This window comes from Thalassophryne amazonica, chromosome 19, assembly GCF_902500255.1.
Source record: "Thalassophryne amazonica chromosome 19, fThaAma1.1, whole genome shotgun sequence".
NCBI lineage: Eukaryota > Metazoa > Chordata > Actinopteri > Batrachoidiformes > Batrachoididae > Thalassophryne > Thalassophryne amazonica.
This window is the reverse complement of record NC_047121.1, coordinates 46,868,763-46,889,248: the sequence shown is the minus strand read 5'-3', so window position 1 is coordinate 46,889,248 and position 20,486 is coordinate 46,868,763. Positions and strand designations below refer to the sequence as shown.

At 41.4% G+C, this 20,486-nt stretch overlaps 1 protein-coding gene across 1 annotated transcript in view; it reads left to right on the top strand.

The window, feature by feature from the left end:
• dync1h1 (dynein, cytoplasmic 1, heavy chain 1) overlaps nt 1–6,484 on the top strand; it is a 45,852-nt gene extending 39,368 nt beyond the window's left edge. Inside the window, exons 70-78 of the mRNA XM_034195187.1 lie at nt 155–325; nt 549–766; nt 861–964; nt 2,185–2,393; nt 2,596–2,749; nt 4,011–4,153; nt 4,850–5,018; nt 5,312–5,436; nt 5,547–6,484. Coding sequence (XP_034051078.1) covers nt 155–325; nt 549–766; nt 861–964; nt 2,185–2,393; nt 2,596–2,749; nt 4,011–4,153; nt 4,850–5,018; nt 5,312–5,436; nt 5,547–5,675 — 1,422 coding nt within the window. The 3' untranslated portion in view covers nt 5,676–6,484. The remainder of the gene's footprint in view (nt 1–154; nt 326–548; nt 767–860; nt 965–2,184; nt 2,394–2,595; nt 2,750–4,010; nt 4,154–4,849; nt 5,019–5,311; nt 5,437–5,546) is intronic.
• Nucleotides 6,485–20,486: the final 14,002 nt, after the last annotated feature.

The window sequence follows — 20,486 nt, the reverse complement described above, 5'->3', positions numbered from 1 at the left end:
GATTTAAATTGTTCTTGACAAAATGTACACACCCGTAGTAGGCTACATGGTACACACCCGTCTTACTGCTTCGCCTTTACTGTCACCGCTTTTTGTATGTAACATGAGTATTTCACATCTACTTTTTTCTTTTTGTGTGTGTTTATTTTTGCAGGCTCCCAACGAGCGTGCTCGCCTCTACTTCCTCCTAGCTTGGTTCCACGCGGTCATTCAGGAGCGTCTACGCTATGCACCACTGGGTTGGTCCAAGAAATACGAGTTTGGGGAGTCGGACCTCCGTTCTGCCTGTGACACAGTTGACACATGGCTGGATGATACTGCTAAGGTTGGAGTTGTACAAACCAGTAACACATTTCACTTTAACACACCAGACTTAAGCACACCTGCTAATGAAATTGTTGGTCTGCGTCTAATGTGATACTATTGATACTAATTTCAGCAGTTTATCAAAGCAGTAGCACCTTTTACAAATGGTGAAATCTTACTACAAATTAAATAAATATGATTGATCACTTAAAAATAGGAGAACTTTGACACAATGTGCACAGGGTCGCCAAAACATCGCACCAGACAAGATTCCTTGGGCAGCACTGAAAACTCTGATGGCCCAGTCGATCTATGGCGGCCGTGTTGATAACGAGTTTGACCAGCGGCTGCTCAATACCTTCCTGGACCGCATTTTCACCAAGGGCAGCTTCGACAGCGAGTTCAAACTCGCTGTGAAGGTGGATGGACATAAAGACATCAAGATGCCTGATGGCATCCGGTCAGTAGTGGCTTTGTCTCCATCATGCGTTCACTGCTCTGCTTCTGAGAGAGTTTGCATGATGAACTTGTTTGTGTTTGTTTTTTTTCCCCAGACGTGAGGAGTTCATGCACTGGGTAGAAATGCTTCCTGACACCCAGACTCCATCTTGGCTTGGGCTCCCAAGCAATGCTGAAAAGGTCTTGCTCACCACTCAGGGTATGTCACAAGCAAGGCTTTGACCCTATTCGGAGAGAGGGCAAGCACATTTTGTGGAAATGGCAGGTAGTCTTGGCACTTCCAGCGGCAACTGTAGCTACTGGAAGAGCTGCCAGTATTTCGCCACTTGCCACGCCAACTTTAGCAATTTCAGCAGTTGTGAGTGAGTTACCACTGTTTGTACAAACTTCCACAGTGTAGTAGGTTGTATATATGTGCTTTTGAACAAGCTGCCACGTATTGCCTTTGTCAGCAGTCTGTATATATTCATATATGTATGTATTATATTATTATACAAACCCAAGTCTTCATTATTTCACCTATTTTAAACTACAAATTAATAACTTAACTTGCTCCTCTGGCAGTTTGCGTGACCTGCCACAAACACCACTGTGGCAGCTTAATGACAACTGCCTTTTATCAGTGGTTATATAACTGCTGAGTGGATCCTTGTCATTTGATTGGTGCTTTGTATGTGACATGAGTTTAGATTTTGTCATGTGTAGAAGTTTTTTTTTTTTTTTTTGTATTGACTCACACTTAGCCCCTACATTCTGTCTTGCATATTGTAGACATGCAATGTAAAGTAATATGTCAAAGCTTTATTGCCATCAGCGTGTAAAGGTGCTCTGCCCAGAGGCTGGGTGTGTGTTTCCTCACCCTCCAGCAGCTGTATTTCACAGCCATTATGTCGCTTTGCTTCAACCCTCACGCCACCCTCAGTTTAGGGTTTGCCATACAACCTGCTTTAGCCTGGATCCCTCCCTGATTGGTCAAAGAACCCCTCCAGAATCTGTTGATGTCACCCCTTGTGCACTTTCCCCCACCTCCACTCCTTTACCTGAACTTATGTGTCCACCCCTCCACCTTGTTTTGGTTAATTACTGTTTAAAGGTGTTAATGGAAAATAACTCTCTTCTTGGTGCTTTAAATGCTTATTTCTGTCTGGTCAGATGTTTTTTGTGTGTGTCATACCTTTAATGTTTGTCTGATATACACAGCTTTTATATATTTATATATATATATATATATATATATATATATATATATATATATATATATATATATATATATATATATATATATATATATAAAGTTCAGGTAAGCTGTTTGCTTTATAATTTATTTCTTCTCCCGCCCTACCTCCTGCCATGGCTTTGTTCTCAATCCCTCCTGGTGCACTTCAACCCCCCTCCCCTCCTCCTTGCTGGGCTGCACAGGCACTGACATGATGGGTAAGATGCTGAAAATGCAGATGTTGGAGGATGAGGATGACCTTGCCTATGAGACGGAAAAGAAACAACACACTTCGTCCACATCCGATGCCCAGCCCACCTGGATGAGGACCCTCCACACCACCGCTTGCAACTGGCTGCAACTTATGCCCCAAACAGTCAACCCACTCAAACGCACAGTGGAGAACATCAAGGTAATGGCAAGGAGACATTAAAGGGCTGGCAGTTGGTAAGCAAACTGTTGTAAAGCGGTGATGTCACTATGTACTGTTATTGAAGTCTTGCGGTAAATTGGAGGCCTTATTACATCAGCTAATGAAGGACTGGTTTAACTGATAAAAATATGTCAACTGAGTTTTTACGTTTGAATTAACTCCATCTTGCTCCAAACACCAGGACCCGCTGTTCCGCTTTTTTGAGCGCGAGGTGAAAATGGGCGGCAAGATGCTCCAGGACATTCGTCAGGATCTGTCTGATGTGATGCATGTGTGTGAAGGCAAGAAGAAGCAGACCAATTACCTTCGCACACTTATTAGTGACCTTGTTAAAGGTAAAGTTAGGGTTTTTCGCCCATCTCTAACATGTTTTTCCAGGTAGAGATTAGTTGCTAAGGTACATGATTTATACGAGGTCTGTCAATAAAGTAAAGGTCCTTTTTATTTTTTTCAAAAACTATATGGATTTCATTCATATGTTTTTACGTCAGACATGCTTGAACCCTCGTGCGCATGCGTGAGTTTTTCCACGCCTGTCGGTGACGTCATTCGCCTGTGAGCACGCCTTGGGAAGGAGTGGTCCCGCCCCCTCGTCGGATTTTCATTGTCTGGAAATGGCGGAATGAAAAGGACTTTTTTTTCAGAAGCTGTTAGAGACTGGCACCTGGAAACCATTCGAAAAATGTATCTGGCTTTCGGTGCTCCGAGCTGCGACGACGCGGCAAAACCACTTTGCCGCTTTGGAAGCGAGACAAAGGAACACCTCCGTTTCGGCGTGTTAGAGGACAAGTTAGGACATGTCCAGCTCTCCACAATTTCACTGATACTTACTGGACTGGTAAGCATTGAAAGCCGAGATAGACATGTCCAAACTTGTCCTCTGACACGCCGAAACGGAGGTGTTCCTTTGTCTCGCTTCCAAAGCGAATCAGTCGTGACGCGCGAAGCCTCCGCGCGGCTTTCCATGACAAAATCTCTTGTTAAAAGTGAAATCTGCCAGAAAATGGCTGATGTCCAGCTCTTGTGATAACCAGAGAAAGAGCACACGACGGTCTCGTATCCACAAAGCCATCCGTTTAGAAATGGTCCGGTGGCTTGTGCTGGGTCGCCGCAGCTCGGAGCGCGGCGCGCCGAGCATCCATAAAGGGGTCCTTAAAGCTGTACTAACAGACTTTATTCTCTGTGAAGCCCGTAAAATTTTCACCGAAAGCCAGATAAATTTTTCGAATGGTTTCCAGGTGCCAGTTTCTAACGGCTTCTGAAAAAATTCTGATTGAAAAAAGTCCTTTTCATTCCGCCATTTCCAGACAATGAAAATCCGACGAGGGGGCGGGACCACTCCTTCCCAAGGCGTGCGCACAGACGAATGACGTCACCGACAGGCGTGGAAGAACTCACGCATGCGCACGAGAGTTCAAGCATGTCTGACGTAAAAACATGAATGAAATCCATATAGCTTTTTAAAAAATAAAAAGGACCGTTACTTGATTGACAGACCTCGTATAAGAAATTCCTGTGAATGGCACAAAATTACATGACATTTTTTTATTTTTATTTTTTTTTATTTTGATTGTACCTGTGATTCTTCCTGCCCAGGCATCCTCCCACGCAGCTGGTGTCGGTACACAGTCCCCACATCCATGACTGTGATCCAGTGGGTGGCAGACTTCAGTGAGCGCATCAAACAGTTGCAGCAGATTTCCCAGGGAGCTGCAAGCGGTGGTGCAAAGGAGCTGAAGGTGTGTACAGCATTCATACAACCTGGGACTCTTCAGACATTGAATAAATCATGATAAGTTGGAAACATTTACAGCGATTATTACACCTGTGTGCTACAGTATTGGGATTTCAGCATGCAGGTGTCTATGTCCAACATAAGTCTGATTAGCAGATTTTCACCAAACGTGGGAGGAATATTCCTTTGTTGTGTATCTCCAGAATGATTTTGTGAGCAGATCCTGTCATCACTACAACCAGAAGGCTCAGAGAATTAATGCAAATCTTATATTGATCAAATAATTTGTCATCACATGTCACTCTATTCTAGAAAAAAAACTGTAGGGCTCCAACTACCTGTTTTCTTTCTCAGGAAATTTTTTTTTTCTTTGTCTTTCCCTTTCTCTCTGATTGTTTTTTTGGTCCATTGAAAATTAAAAGGACTAAAGAAACTTAACTGGAAAATATTCATATTTAAGATATTCAAATCCAAATGTGTATATTTAATAGTTCCTTTGGCTTCTCTCCCCTGAGTGCAGAGGGGTGACGAGCCAAAGGAACTTAAATTACAGCTTTCAGACTTTTTTTCCCCACTTTAATCTGTTAAGCATTTCAGCTGTAATTATGTGCATGCACAGGATATGCATCACCCTCTGAATTCTTTCATTTTGTTTTTGTTTAATTTTACATTGTTGTTCGTTCCATCTCTCTGTCTCCAGAACATCCATGTGTGTCTGGGCAGCCTGTTTGTACCAGAAGCGTACATTACCGCCACCCGTCAGTATGTGGCGCAGGCGAACAGCTGGTCTCTGGAAGAGCTTTGCCTGGAGGTTAATGTCACCAACGCCCAGGGCGCCGCGCTGGACGCCTGCAGCTTTGGCATCAAAGGTCAGACTGCCATCACATGATCTGCTGTGGGGCTGCAGTTGGTACAGACGTGATGAATTAATGCTGACATGACTGCAGAGTTGTAGGTTATTCTATGACCAGTAAGGGAAAGAGGCTGAAGAACACCATTTGGTGCATTCGTAGGGTAGCAGGATTAATTAGGAACTTAATGGCATTAATGTTACAGAACATGCAAATGAATTGTTAAAGCAAAATGTTCTCGTGCATTGTGTATTTGTGGAGTCATGTAAAAACACTCTGTGATATTGATTGTAATAACTGTTCACCTGCAGGTCTGAAACTGCAGGGAGCAACATGCACCAACAACAAGCTGTCTCTGTCCACATCCATCTCCACAGAGCTGCCTCTGACTCAGCTCCGCTGGATCAAACAGAGCAACGCAGAGAAGAGACACATGGTGCGAGGAATTGTCACATGCACGCCCTCTTTAGAACTGGTGCATTAAATTCAGCTTTGAGGTGGATTTCTGTACCCCCCGGTCACCTTTTTATTTTGTCGTTGTTGCAGGTGACTCTGCCCGTGTACCTGAACTTCACCAGGTCAGAACTCATCTTCACTGTTGACTTCGACATCGCCACCAAGGAAGACCCACATAGCTTCTACGAGCGCGGTGTCGCTGTGCTGTGCACAGAGTAGATGAATTATTCATGAAGATCAGACTATATTTGACTAAGTCATGTAACGCTCAATAACTTTACCAACCATTAATTGGAAAGTAGTTTGTAGTCTTTCATTCCGATCTAAAATATACTTAAACATTTATGGTGTGCTAATATGCACGTAGCCATTCTTGGTGTTTTTGGAAGTGGTCCTGGATGATCTTAATGAATGTTGTCAGTTGGTTCATATATTTATATATTTAGGCTCTGATATTGTTACATTAGTCGTCACCACATATTAGTGTTGAAGTTAAATGAGCTTGTAGAAAGACTGTCTACTTCAGTTTTAGGCAAATTATATTCAGACTTGTTGAACGGTGTTGAAATTATAACACTTAAATGCCGCTCGTGGATGAAAGGAAGAACACGTAAAAGGTCAGGTTTAATGTGGGCTTCATAATGTAGTATTTAAGTCTTATTTTGAAGATTAAAAACAAAATGAAAGGGAAAAAAAAAACAGTACTGCTTCCAACTGTACCGTGCTACCTTACAAAGTAAAACTGTTCAGATAAAAAAATGTTGCAATTAACTTCACTGCAAAAAAATGACACTTAATTGTAAATTGGGTATTATTGGGTAAGATGTGACTCTTCAGATGAGTTTTAAGATGCTGTCATGAAGTGCTTTGTGAGCTCATACTTTCTCTAAACTCAAATGTTGTGATAAACTAAAATAAAAATGTAGTCAGTGTCAAATATGTTTGAATAGAAATTGAAATGGGAGCAGGAAAGTTGACAGTAAAGCAAACCCTTGATTTTTAAGATGGAATAAAGCTTGCTGGAATGACAACTTTAGTGTGGTTTGTTAAATTGATTTATATTTGTGACTGATGTAGCACTTCTGCACTGTTCATATTCTGGCTTAACAAATAATTAAAAAATGTTATTGTCAAATTGCCAGAGACTTCTTGAGACTGTTTGGTGACTGATGAGAACAAAGGGGAAACCCTTATGCCACTATTTTTCAAACTTTTTCAAGCCAAGGACCACTTGACCAATAAAAAAATAAAAAAAAACTTGTGGACACCAAACTTCCCAAATATCCAATAATAATAGTTTACATACGACTTGACTTGATAATTAAAGTACATATACAACCCCAATTCCAATGAAGTTGGGACATTGTGTGAAATGTAAATAAAAACAGAATACAGTGATTTGCAAATTCTCTTCAACCTATATTCAATTAAATCCACCACAAAGACAAGATATTTAATGTTCAAACTGATAAACTTAACTGTTTTTGTGCAAATATTTGCTCATTTTGAAATGGATGCCTGCAACATGTTTCAAAAAAGTTGGGACAGTGGTATGTTTACCGCTGTGTTACATCACCTTTCCTTCTAACACTCAATAAGCATTTGGAAACTGAGGACACTAATCATTGAAGCTTGCAGTTGGAATTCTTTCCCATTCTTGCTTGATGTACAACTTACGTTGTTCAACAGTCCGGGGTCTCTGTTGTGTTTTGCGCTTCATAATGCGCCACACATTTTCAATGGGCGACAGGTCTGGACTGCAGGCAGGCCAGTCTAGTACCCGCACTCTTTTACTACGAAGCCACGCTGTTGTAACACATGCACAGTGTGGCTTGGCATTGTCTTGCTGAAATAAGCAGGGACATCCCTAAAAAAAAGATGTTGCTTGGATGGCAGCATGTGTTGCTCCAAAACCTGGATGTACCTTTCAGCATTGATAGTGCCATCACAGATGTGTAAGTTGCCCATGCCATGGGCACTAACACACCCACATGCCATCACAGATGCTGACTTTTGAACTTTACGCTGGTAACAATCTGGATGGTCTTTTTCCTCTTTTGTCCGGAGGACACAACATCCATGAGTTCCAAAAACAATTTGAAACATGGACTCATCAGAGCACAGCACACTTTTCCATTTCAAATGAGCTCGGGCCCAGAGAAGGCAGCGGCGTTTGTGGATGTTGTTGATGTGTGGCTTTCGCTTTTCATGGTAGAGTTTCAACTTGCACCTGTAGATGTAGCGACGAACTGTGTTAACTGACAATGGTTTTCTGAAGTGTTCCTGAGCCCACGTGGTAAGATCCTTTACACAATGATGTCGGTTTTTAATGCAGTGCCGCCTGAGGGATCGAAGGTCACGGGCATTCGATGTTGTGTTTTTTGCCTTGCCACTAACGTGTAGAAAGTTCTCCAGATTCTCTGAATTTTCTGATTATATTATGGACTGTAGATGATAGAATCCCTAAATTCCTTGCAATTGAATGTTGAGAAACATTGTTCTTAAACTGTTGGACTATTTTTTTTCCACGCAGTTGTTCACAAGTTGGTGATCCTCGCCCCATCTGTGCTTGTGAACAGCTGCGCCTTTTGGGGATGCTCGTTTTATACCCAATCATGACACTCACCTGTTTCCAATTAGCCTATTCACCTGCTGAATATTCCAAACAGGTGTTCTTTCAGCATTCATCAACTTTACCAGTCTTTTGTTGCGCCTGTCCCAGCTTTTTTGAAACGTGTTGCAGCATCCATTTCAAAAAGCAAATATTTGCACAAAAACAAAGTTTATCAGTTTGAACATTAAATAGCTTGTCTTTGTGGTGTATTCAATTGAATATAGGTTGAAGAGAATTTGCAAATCACTGTATTCTGTTTTTATTTACATTTCACACAATGTCCCAACTCCATTGGAATTGGGGACATCAGAGGGACATCACAGGTTGGACGGTTTGGAGACAAAGTCAGAGGGGCAAGATTGAAATGGTTTGGACGTGCAGAGGAGGGACCGAGAGTACATCGGAAGAAGGATGCTGAGGATAGAGCCAGGAGGCGAGAAGAGGGAGGTCAAAGAGGAGGTTTATGGATGTGGTGAGGGAGGACATACAGGTGCTTGGTGCAACAGAGAAAGATGCAGAGAACAGGGTGAGATGGAAACAGCTGACCTGCTGTGGCGACCCCTAATGGGTTGCAGCCAAAAACGGCAGACTCACAGAACACCAATGGTCTTCGAATCACTGAGAAAGGCTGCCTTGTGCCAATGGTACTGTTTTGCAACTAAATGAAAAATAAACAATGCATTTGTTCCCTCCCTCGCATGAATTTGTATATCTGCAGGGTGTCAAAAATCCAACCCCTTGTCCACGTGACAAGTGTAACAGATCAAGTAGAGGATTTTCTTTTGGGGTGAAATATGGTGGGGACCTTGTGTGCTCAGTGGCCGCTCCGGTAGCTGTGAAGGCACACCCAAAACCCCGAACATGAGAAGGCTAACGAGGCTCTGGCGAAAGAAGTCCTCAATGGTGGAAGACGTGATGGCTTGTAACCCAACGGCTGTGAAGTGGATGAAGGCTGCAGCAGGGCCTTAGACCCTGTTCGTCTGGGATTTCCCAGCCATTGGGCAAGGCTAAGGATCTGTCAAGGACTGGATGTTTGTCCACATGCAACTACATTCCCATGTTAAACAAACCCACACCCAGGCATCTTAGATCGACCCTGGATGTAGACATTCCATCCAGAAATCAATTACGAGACAATCTTCCTTGCCATTGAGGGACTGCCATGATGACGAGTATAGCTGTTCACACACACAACTATTAACATATCTAATTTACTGTTTCAGAAAAAGAATTGTAAATTGTGTGTGCTTAGTTATATCACCTGTTGTTGTGGCTACTATTAATAGTTGCAGCCATGCATTGATTGCCTCATCACTTTTTCCCTTTTAGCGACTGTTCTTTTGTTCAACACTCCAGAACTGAGACTCCCAAAAGAAAAGCATTCCTTTTATGCACTTCTGATGGCTGTTCACATTTAGTGAAATGACACTTTTACACATTTTTCATTGCTGCATTCTTCTCCATGAGCTGAGAAGGAGCAGAACCAGCTTTAGAGCACCACAGAGGTTTTATTTAGAAATGATTGCCACGTTTCTGTGTAGGCTCTCAGTTGTCCAGGTGGTTTCCATAGTAGAGAAGCTTGAATCTTCGACTGGACTGGGTTGCTTGACGTGAGGACGTTTCGCTTCAAATCACAGAAGCTTCCTCAGCTAAAATTCTTGCTCTGGTAGTCTGACTTCTGTCTTGACTCTTGTAGAGAAGAATAAACCAGAAGCCAACAAAAGCTGGAGTTTTTAACCTAACCGGACCCCTCCTACCGAGAGGCCGACTGCTATAGGCTAGTGACTTAACAATAGCTCTAATTAGCACCTATTGTGCTCTAGTTAGCACTCTCCTGACGATGGGATGGAAGCCTCCCCTGATGGCTCCCTTGACGACTCTCCTGATGATGTGAATGACTCATTACCATGAACAAAAGACTGAAACTGCTTTGACCTGAGTACCCCATTGTAAACAGGGGACAAAGCGTGTCTGAGACCCGCCCCCCGGTTAAGGCTGGGTTTCAACTGTTTTACAAAGAATGCTTCCTTGACACCTCTCTCAAACCATTTCTTCTGTCTGGCTAAGATTTTAACTTCCTTGTCCTCAAACGTGTGGTTAGTGTCTTTCAGGTGGAGATGAACTGCAGACTGAGGTCCACTGGTGACCTCTCTGCGGTGCTGGTATAGCCTCTTGTTTAAAGGTTGCTTAGTCTCACATGGGACACATGGGTTAAAATCAAGCAACAGGAGGTCGAGGACTTTACAGAACACATCAATTCGGTGGATTCCAATATCAAGTTCACACGTGAGGATGCCAGAAACAACCATTTAGCCTTCTTGGACTGTGATGTTACGATTGGAGAGAACAGGCAGCTCCAGACAGAGGTTTACAGAAAACTCACTCACACGGACCAATATCTGCTCTTTGGCTCAAACCACCCCCTTGAACACAAGCTCGAGGTGATCAGGACTCTTCAACACAGAGCCTTACAGGTGCCCACAACTGCAGAGGGAAGGGCTAAAGAACAACAACTTGTACGGAAAGCCCTCACAGTATGTGGGTACCCACGATGGTCCCTGGACAAAGTGCAGAAGTCCCAGAAAACAAAGAGACCAGATAGACAAGAAGAAGAGTGTCTCTCCCTTATTTAGCGGGAGTAGGGGAAAAACTACAGAGGATCTTCAGACAGCACAAAATACCAGTTTACTTTAAACCGGTTAACACCTTGAGACAGAAATTAGTTCACCCTAAGGACAGGATCCCTAGTTACAAACAGAGCAATGTAGTGTATTATATCAGATGTCAGGAAAACTGTAATGAACACTACATAGGTGAGACTAAGCAACCTTTAAACAAGAGGCTATACCAGCACCGCAGAGAGGTCGCCAGTGGACCTTCATCTCCACCTGAAAGACACTAACCACACGTTTGAGAACAAGGAAGTTAAAATCTTAGCCAAAGAGAAGAAATGGTTTGAGAGAGGTGTCAAGGAAGCATTCTTTGTAAAACAGTTGAAACACAGCCTTAACCGGGTCTCAGACACGCTTTGTCCCGTTTACAATGGGGTACTCAGGTCAAAGCAGTTTCAGTCTTTTGTTCATGGTAATGAGTCATTCATGTCATCAGGAGAGTCGTCAAGGGAGCCATCAGGGGAGGCTTCCATCCCATCATTAGGAGAGTGCTAACTAGAGCACAATAGGTGCTAATTAGAGCTATTGTTTAGTCACTAGCCTATAGCAGTCGGCGTCTCGGGAGGAGGGGTCTGGTTAGGTTAAAAACTCCAGCTTTTGTTGGCTTCTGGTTTATTCTTCTCTACAAGAGTCAAGACAGAAGTCAGACTACCAGAGCAAGAATTTTAGCTGAGGAAGCTTCTGTGATTTGAAGTGAAACGTCCTCACGTCACGCAACCCAGTCCAGTCGAAGATTTAAGCTTCTCTACAAATGATTGCCAACATCCATTCAAGGCTAAAGATATGAGTGAACAGGAAACAAGTGCGCAAGGTTGGGTAGGAATCCAAAAGTAATCAGATTACAAGTAATCCAAATGTATGGACATACAGTAGTGTTCAGAATAATAGTAGTGCTATGTGACTAAAAAGATTAATCCAGGTTTTGAGTATATTTCTTATTGTTACATGGGAAACAAGCTACCAGTAGATTAAGTAGATTCTCATAAATCCAACAAGACCAAGCATTCATGATATGCACACTCTTAAGGCTATGAAATTGGGCTATTAGTAAAAAAAAAAAAAAAAAAAAAAGTAGAAAAGGGGGTGTTCACAATAATAGTAGCATCTGCTGTTGATGCTTCAAAACTATTATGTTCAAACTGCTTTTTTAGCAATCCTGTAAATCACTAAACTAGTATTTAGTTGTATAACCACAGTTTTTCATGATTTCTTCACATCTGCGAGGCGTGGAGTCAACCAAATTGTGGCACCTTTCAGCTGTTATTCCACTCCAAGATTCTTTAACAACATTCCACAATTCATTCACATTTTTTGGTTTTGCTTCAGAAACAGCTTTTTTGATGTCACCCCACAAGTTCTCAATTGGATGTAGGTCCGGGGATTGGGCAGGCCACTCCAAAACATTAATTTTGTTGGTTTGAAACCAAGATTTTGCTCATTTACTAGTGTGCTTGGGGTCATTGTCTTGTTGAAACACCCATTTCAAGGGCAGGTCCTCTTCAGCATAAGGCAACATGACCTCTTCAAGTATTTTGACTTATCCAAACTGATCCATGATACCTGGTATGTGATATATAGGCCCAACCCCATAGTAGGAGAAACATGCCCATATAATGATGCTTGCACCACCATGCTTCACTGTCTTCACTTTGAACTGTGGCTTGAATTCAGATGTTGGGGTTGTCTCACAAACTGTCTGCGGCCCTTGGACCCAAAAACAACAATTTTACTCTCATCAGTCCACAAAATATTCCTCCATTTCTCTTTAAGCCAGTTGATGTGTTCTTTGGCAAATTGTAACCTCTTCTGCACATGCCTTTTATTTAACAGAGGGACTTTGCCGGGGATTCTTGCACATAAATTAGCTTCACACAGGTGTCTTCTGTCACAGCACTTACAGGTAACTCCAAACTGTCTTTGATCATCCTGGAGCTGATCAGTGGGTGAGCCTTTGCCATTCTGGTTATTCTTCTATCCATTTTGATGGTTTTCCATTTTCTTCCACGTGTCTCTGTTTTTTTTGTCCATTTTAAAGCATTGGAGATCATTGTAGATGAACAGCCTATAATTTTTTGCACCTGCGTATAATTTTCCCCCTCTCCAATCAACTTTTTAATCAAATAACGCAGTTCTTATGAACAATGTCTTGAACGTCCCATTTTCCTCAGGCTTTCAAAGAGAACATGTTCAACAGGTGCTGGCTTCATCCTTAAATAGGGGACACCTGATTCACACCTGTTTGTTCCACAAAATTGACAAACTCATTGACTGAATGCCACAATACTATTATTATGAACACCCCCTTTTCTATTTTTTTTTTTTTACTAATAGCCCAATTTCATAGCCTTAAGAGTGTGCATATCATGAATGCTTGGTCTTGTTGGATTTGTGAGAATCTACTGGTACCTTGTTTCCCATGTAACGATAAGAAATATACGCAAAACCTGGATTAATCTTTTTAATCACATAGCACTATTATTCTGAACACTACTGTACATACATGTAATCCACATGTATTCTTTCAAAGTAATCCTACCCAACCTTGCTCGTGCGCACGTACAATGATTTAATAAAGTGGAATATAAGTCGTGCAATGACTGCATATACACATTTCTTCTTTTGGATACCGTTTTAATTGATAATTTAGTTTTAAATGAAGCACTGGTGGTGCGTATTATTATTATTATTACTACCTTTATTTAACCAGGAAAAAAGTCTCATTGAGATTAAAAATCTCTTTTACAAGAGCGTCCTGGCCAAGGTTACGTATGAATTTCAGCATTCCACCACACATACAGAATAAACAAATTATCAGCCAATAGAAAAGTTTCAGTATAAAAGTTAAAAAACACATTTTTACAAAAAAAAAAAATCAATTACTGCTGATCAATTACAAGGCTTGATCAGCATTTCTCAGGCTTTCTTTGTGTGGGCTGCCACATGAGCGCACGCACACACACACATATATGCTCACATGTACACTCGGGGTCTGGGAGAGTGCATGTTGGGAAGTCATTTTCAGCGCCTTTGGGTACAAACTCCAGTTAGACTGACAAGGCAACCTGTCGGGCCTTCGTATTAGAGTCCAGATAAAAATTGGTGTAAAGTGCACACATCAGCAAAGTACATTTGGGGGGGGTAGCATTTGTTTTCTTTCCCATTTTTCCCCCCATGAATTTAGGTAAAAGAACTAAGATTGGATCTACGCACACAAAAGGCACCGCTTGAATTTTTTTCACAAATTTGTAGAAGAAAAAAAAACACTCTTAGTAAGCGCTTAATGTTTGCCCAGATCTGCACATCTAGATGATTGTTCCACAGGGACTTCTGAAAATGTGTGCATGCTCCCTCCAACCAGACTCACAACTGCAGATCATGTAGCTCTTTTACTTCAACTCATGAACAGAAATGAAAGCAAAAGTGTTTCATTAATTTTTTTGTTGTTGTTGAGTATGTAACATTATATGCTGAATTAAATTTTATATATATATGTATATGCTGACAGAGTACAAACTGCATGGATAAATTAAACTGCTAACCTTGAGAACAGTGACTTATTTTACAGCTGAAGTCAGATGGACCTGCTGTAGCAACCTCGTATAAATGTATGCATACTCCAGTCAAAACCACTCATGCATTTCTAAAACAAGGCAAATGAATACTTGTGTAACTTAATGAATGCACAAAACCTTTAAATTAATAGCTTCGCATTTGAACCATATCTTTTCAGCTTTCCACAAAATCCAAAGAAACACCATATTTTGCGAATAATCGATACTCACTTAAAAAGAGGTTGCGTTTGAGCTCTGCTGCTGACAAAGTAAGACCCCCCCCCACCCCTTTTTTTTTTTTTTTTTTTTTGCTGCATACATTGTGCATTAGATTTTCGTGGAGACCCAGGGTACAGTGGTAACTGAAGTGAGAAGTGCTTAAAAAATACTTGAGGTAATCAATGCAGTACATTATACAGTTGTATGCAAAGGTTTGGGCACTCCTGATAATTTTCATGATTTTCCTTTATAAATCACTGCTTGTCTGGATCAGAAATTTCAGTTAAATATATCATATAGCAGACGAACACACTGATATTTGAGAAGTGGAATGAAGTTTCTAGTATTTACAGAACGTGTTTAATAATTATTTAAACAAAATTAGGCAGGTGCATAAATTTGGGCACCCTTGTCATTTTAATTATTTGAATACATTTAGCACTAATTATTGGAACACAAAATTGGTTTAGTAAGCTCAATGACCCTTGACCTCCTTACACAAGTGAATCAAATCATGAGAAAGGGCACTTAAGGTGACCATTTGCAAATGTTTCCACTCTTTGCATCTCTTCTAATGAGTGGCAACATGGGAGCCTTTAAACACCTCTCAAATGACCTGAAAACAAAGATTGTTCAACATCATGGTTTAGAGGAAGGATACAAAAAGCTATCTCAGATTTCAGCTGTCAGTTTCCACTGTGGGGAACATAGTGAGGAAATGGAAGACCACAGGCACAGTACTAGTTAAGGCCCGAAGTGGCAGGCCAAGAAAAATCTCAGATAAACTTAAGTGAAGGATGGTGAGAACAGTCAGTCAACCCACAGACCTGCTCCAAAGACCTACAACATGATCTTGCTGCAGATAGTGTCTCTGTGCATCGTTCAACTATACAGCGCACTTTGCACAAAGAAATGCTGTATGATACTGTAATGCAGAGGAAGCTTTTTCTGCATACACGCCACAAACAGAGTCACTTGAGGTATGCTAAAGCACATTTGGAAAAGCCAGCTTCATTTTGGAATAAAGTGCTGTGGATTGATGAAACTAAAATTGAGTTATTTGGGACATAAGGGGCGGTATGCATGGCAGAAAAAGAACACAGCATTCCAAGAAAAACACTTGCTACCTACAGTAAAATTTGGAGGCGGTTCCATCATGCTGTGGGGCTGTGTGGCCAGTGCAGGTACTGGGAATCTTGTTAAAGTTGAGGGTCACATGGATTCCAGTCAATATCAGCAGATTCTTAACAATACATAAATCAGTGACAAAGTTGAAGTTGCACCGGGGCTGGATCTTACAACAAGACAATGACCCTAAACACTGCTCAAAATCTACTAAGGCATTAATGCAGAGGAACAAGTACAACGTTCTAGAATGGCCATCTCAGTCGCCAGACCTGAATATTACTGAAAATCTGTGGTGTGATTTTAAGCGAGCTGTCCATGCTCCGAAACAAACAAACCTGGAGATGTTTTGTAAAGAAGAATGGTCCAAAATACCTTCAACTAGAATTGAGACTCTCACTGGAAGCTATATTAAGTATTTAGAGGCTGTTATTTCTGCAAAAGGAGGATCTACTAAATATGGATTTTTTTCAGTTGGGGTGCCCAAATTTGTGCACCTGCCTGCTTTTGTTTAAAGAATTATTGCACACTTTCTGTAAATCCTATAAACTTCATTTCACTTCTCTAATATCACTGTGTTTGTCTGCTATATGATACATTTAACTGAAATTGCTGATCCAAACAACCAATGATTTATAAAGGAAAATCATGGAACTCATCAGGGGTGCCCAAACTATTAGTGAGAAAGTGTCTATACAACTTACCAACAATTATCTGAACAAAGTGCAATGTCAACTATACAATTATGTATAGGTTTGTAAGATTTCACAAGAAGGCTTCATTTTCCCATGCTCTAGAAGTTCTTGTTGATACAGGCCTGTGGCCTGGATGATGTGAAGAGAATGTGTTTCAGATGCAGACTCTCATGCCCTTTGTTCTTCCTCCATGTTGACACACTGCCTCTTTTTTTGCCCCACATCCAATTCTTCTGTCCCAGGAAGAGCCAGCTTTCTCTTGAGCACAAAGGGGCTGGGGGATCGCTCCAAGGAACTGGCTGGGACCTGGGACGAATTATATTCAGTTAGAGTTGGAGGCACAGGTGTTTGACATGTGGACAAACTAGCAGCGCTTGAGCTTTGATCAACAAATGGGAGGAGCACCTCTGTATCCATGGACTGGTGGTGCATTGGAGAATCACTCAACATTTGCCTTTCAATGCCTCTACATCCATCATTCTGCGGGGGCGGCTTGTCAACGACACATGCCAACTTGGAATCACTTGCACATTTCATCTGGACATCCATGGGGTCTCTTGTCCCAGTTAGTGCCAGTTCTCGGACAGGAAGGAGTGAAGACGGAAGGGCAATATGCCTGCTCTGGCCCAATAAGCGACCACTTCCTCCTCCACCTCTCGCCTGCTGCCTTTGTCGCCTGCTGCAGAGACCAACATCATTCATTGGTGCGTCAGAATCCTCAGAACTCCCATCGTATGGATCTAAAAACTAAAGAATACATTCATGAGTTACATCAGGATGCTTATGGAACAGAAGTTCAAGTGGAATCATGAAAGGAGAACTCTTACCGTAGAATAACGGATCTGCCTTCCTGCAGACTTGTGCTTCGACAACAGACAACAGGCGCCGCTCTCTGGTGCACTGCTCACACATCCCTAATCACAGCAACCAAGATGGTGACCTTTTATTAACACCCATGAGACACGTTTAACTCCATTATGTTATCTTTAATGAACTGTGAAATGTACAGGAAGATATTTCTACACCATGTAATTACCACTGATTCATCAAAGATAGTATTGCTTTCTTGTAAAGATATAAAGCCTCCTCTGAGACTGAAATACAGTAAATAATGTCGAGTTACCCAAGGCCATCAAATATGGCCATTGGGTATTGCGAAGGCTTTGCATCCGTCCGTCTGTCCGTGCTTAGTATAAGTCCAGTCCTATTACTTCCAGAATCTTCAAATTCACAGGAACATTCTTGGGGCACAGACCTTAGACAAGTTCAAAGATGGCTAACCTCACAATCCGTGTCATATTTTTTATGCTATGGAGCATGCAAATCAGGTTTTTTTTTTTCTTTTGGCAAATCAGAGTAGCGCGACACTGTGATGTCGCTGGCTGGTCTCTCTCTGGTGCTCCAAAACAGCTTTGTTTATGTGCAAATATAACATGTTTCTCATACAATATGTAAAATCTAGCAAGAAACAAACACTTCTAAAACTGAAAATGTTGTTAATGTTACCTGATAACACCTCTGGAGTGATTCACAAGACATGTCAGCATGCACGCTAACTTCCGCTAACTCAAAGCTAACTTCCGCTCTTGACAAAAGCTTGTCTATGCACACACGCACGGCCTCCTGCAGACACTGTTAAAACGTAAATAAAATATTGTTTATGATTGATTGAGCTCATAGTGCAATGACAACATAAACATGCAGAGGTGAATGTATCAATGATACACTGAGGAAACAAAACACAAATTCTTATTTCCACTGTGGTCCTTGTGAAATTATGACATGACAAAATAGAGGGGCTTGATTGAACATGTACAAACTGTACATAAGGTAACAGGATCTGAATTATATACATATACACATATATACATACATATACACATATACATACATATACACATATACATACATATACACATATACATACATATATATACATACATACACACACTTTAACACTGGGATAACAATTAAACAACTGCAAATGATAAAGAAGACAATGCTCATACGGCCGAGGGTACTTTAGCATTGTGTTATTTTTAACTAAGCTCAACCCTTTCCAAGGAGTCAAGCACTGCCATAAGCGCCTTATGAAATTCACTTTCCAGTGACTAAAAATGTGTGCACAAATACAACCCCAATTCCAATAAAGTTAGGACATTGTGTAAAATGTAAATAAAACAGAATACGATTTTCAAATCCTCTTCAAATTATATTCAATTGAATACACCACAAATACAAGATATTTAATGTTCAAATATACAGCACACTAGGTATAACAGGTGCCAATCAAAAGAGAGCCATTAACAGCAATGCAGAGGCTGCGGAGAAAGCGTCCAGATGGCTCTGGCTGAAGAGGGGAGAGAGGTGGGGGGAGAAGAATGCCACTTGGACACAGGCCGGGGTTTGATCAGCCCCGGTTGGGTCGCCTGGATGAGGGTGTCTGTTGTGAGACCCGAAACACCAAGTGACTCCAGGAAACAACACTGATGATGTGTCCAAGTTAGTGCATCAGGGGATGTTTGCAAAACTGAGACAACCTGGGAAACCAGTGACAACCAGGAATAGACTGGGTGACGACCACGAAGAGCGTGGTGACATCTGGAGAGACAGAGGACGGCCAGAGAGACGGCAACCTGGGTTGGGGAGGGTTGGCAGCCCAAAATTCTTCTGAGAGGAAGAACCCAAAGCAAGCTACGAAACCCACTAAGGAAAAATACCCCCAGGGGTGCCCGAGAGGGGGGAGGATGAGCACCCCATCAGGACGGACCTAAGAATGACGACTCAGGAAAATGGATTAACGACAACGGCAACGACGTGCATCTGTGGAAAAACCTGCAAGAATGAGAGAGGCTTAAGGATACATCAAGGCAGGATGAGATGCTTGACAGTGGCAACGATGACACGATGCACAGAAGTTACTTCTGGTCAGACACAGGATGAGCCAGGCCTGGAGGCAACCCACAGTGCCCAGAGCCTCCTAGTGTCACCAACGCCTGCTGTAGGGTGGTCCATAAAAATGGTCAAAAATTTTTTTTTCAAAAAACTTCAAGTCTCACCCTCTAAATTTGTTGTACCTAACATAAAAACACATCATGTACAATTTCATAAAACAATTTCATAAATTTCTGTCAGTTTAATATTGATATGTCAGGATAGAAATTATGGCAATACATTGGAAAATCAAATCTTTTCATATCCCATAAAATAGTTAACACTAAAACATGAATTGTGAGATGCAGTTCTTCTCATACATGTATCATGCTCCTACAATACCTACATACTGGGGTAGCGAAGATTTTGTAACAATCAACATTGCATTTCATTTTATTGATGAAATACTGTTTCATTATTGATAAATTTAAATAAGTCTATGCTTTATATATTTCCACATATATTTTGATCTAGCTCCAAACAATAATATTCTTTATGCCTTGCAGTACTTAATATTCAAAAATGTATGAATCAGCAAAGAACCAATTATACAGCTGTGTAACATAAGAGAACATCCTTTACATGATAATGATATTTAAGTTGCTTGCATCATGACCAAGACTTGCTGCCGTTTCAGTCAGAATATAGGTGGCACTTCTGTCTGTTGTTTTGGTCCTATCCAATGCTGCTGCAAGTCCTGGTGTTACAACAGCTTTAATTTTATTGGCTTTTTGTGGCACTGGCATAACAAATTCTTCATCTAGACTTTCTGTGTTCTCTTCACTCTGGCTGGAGACAGTGTCAGGTAGTGAGACATTAGATGGTCCAGGCTCCTCCAGTTTCTCTTTGTATTTTGCTTCTGCAGCTTTCCTTTTTTCTGCTCTTTGTTCTTTGGCAGTTTGTATTTTATCTATGCCTGTCATGCATCCTCTACCTTTCTCTCGCTGAGCAAGTAGGAACTGTCTGTCATCTTCAAACTTTATCATTGTTAGGACATCCTGATGTGCCATGTCAAACAAGTCCTCGAAAGATTCACAAAACACTTTCATCTTTCTTCTGCTTGTCTGTATTGTGATTCTTGGTCTTTTTCAATGTTTTCCATTTTCCGAACACCTTTTCTAACTTTGTGATCAGATGCTGCTTTGCCCTCAGTGGGATTCTAGCTCTCTCCCAAAAAGGAATTGCCATGTCTACAGAGGTCACAGCAGCATCATGGGCAG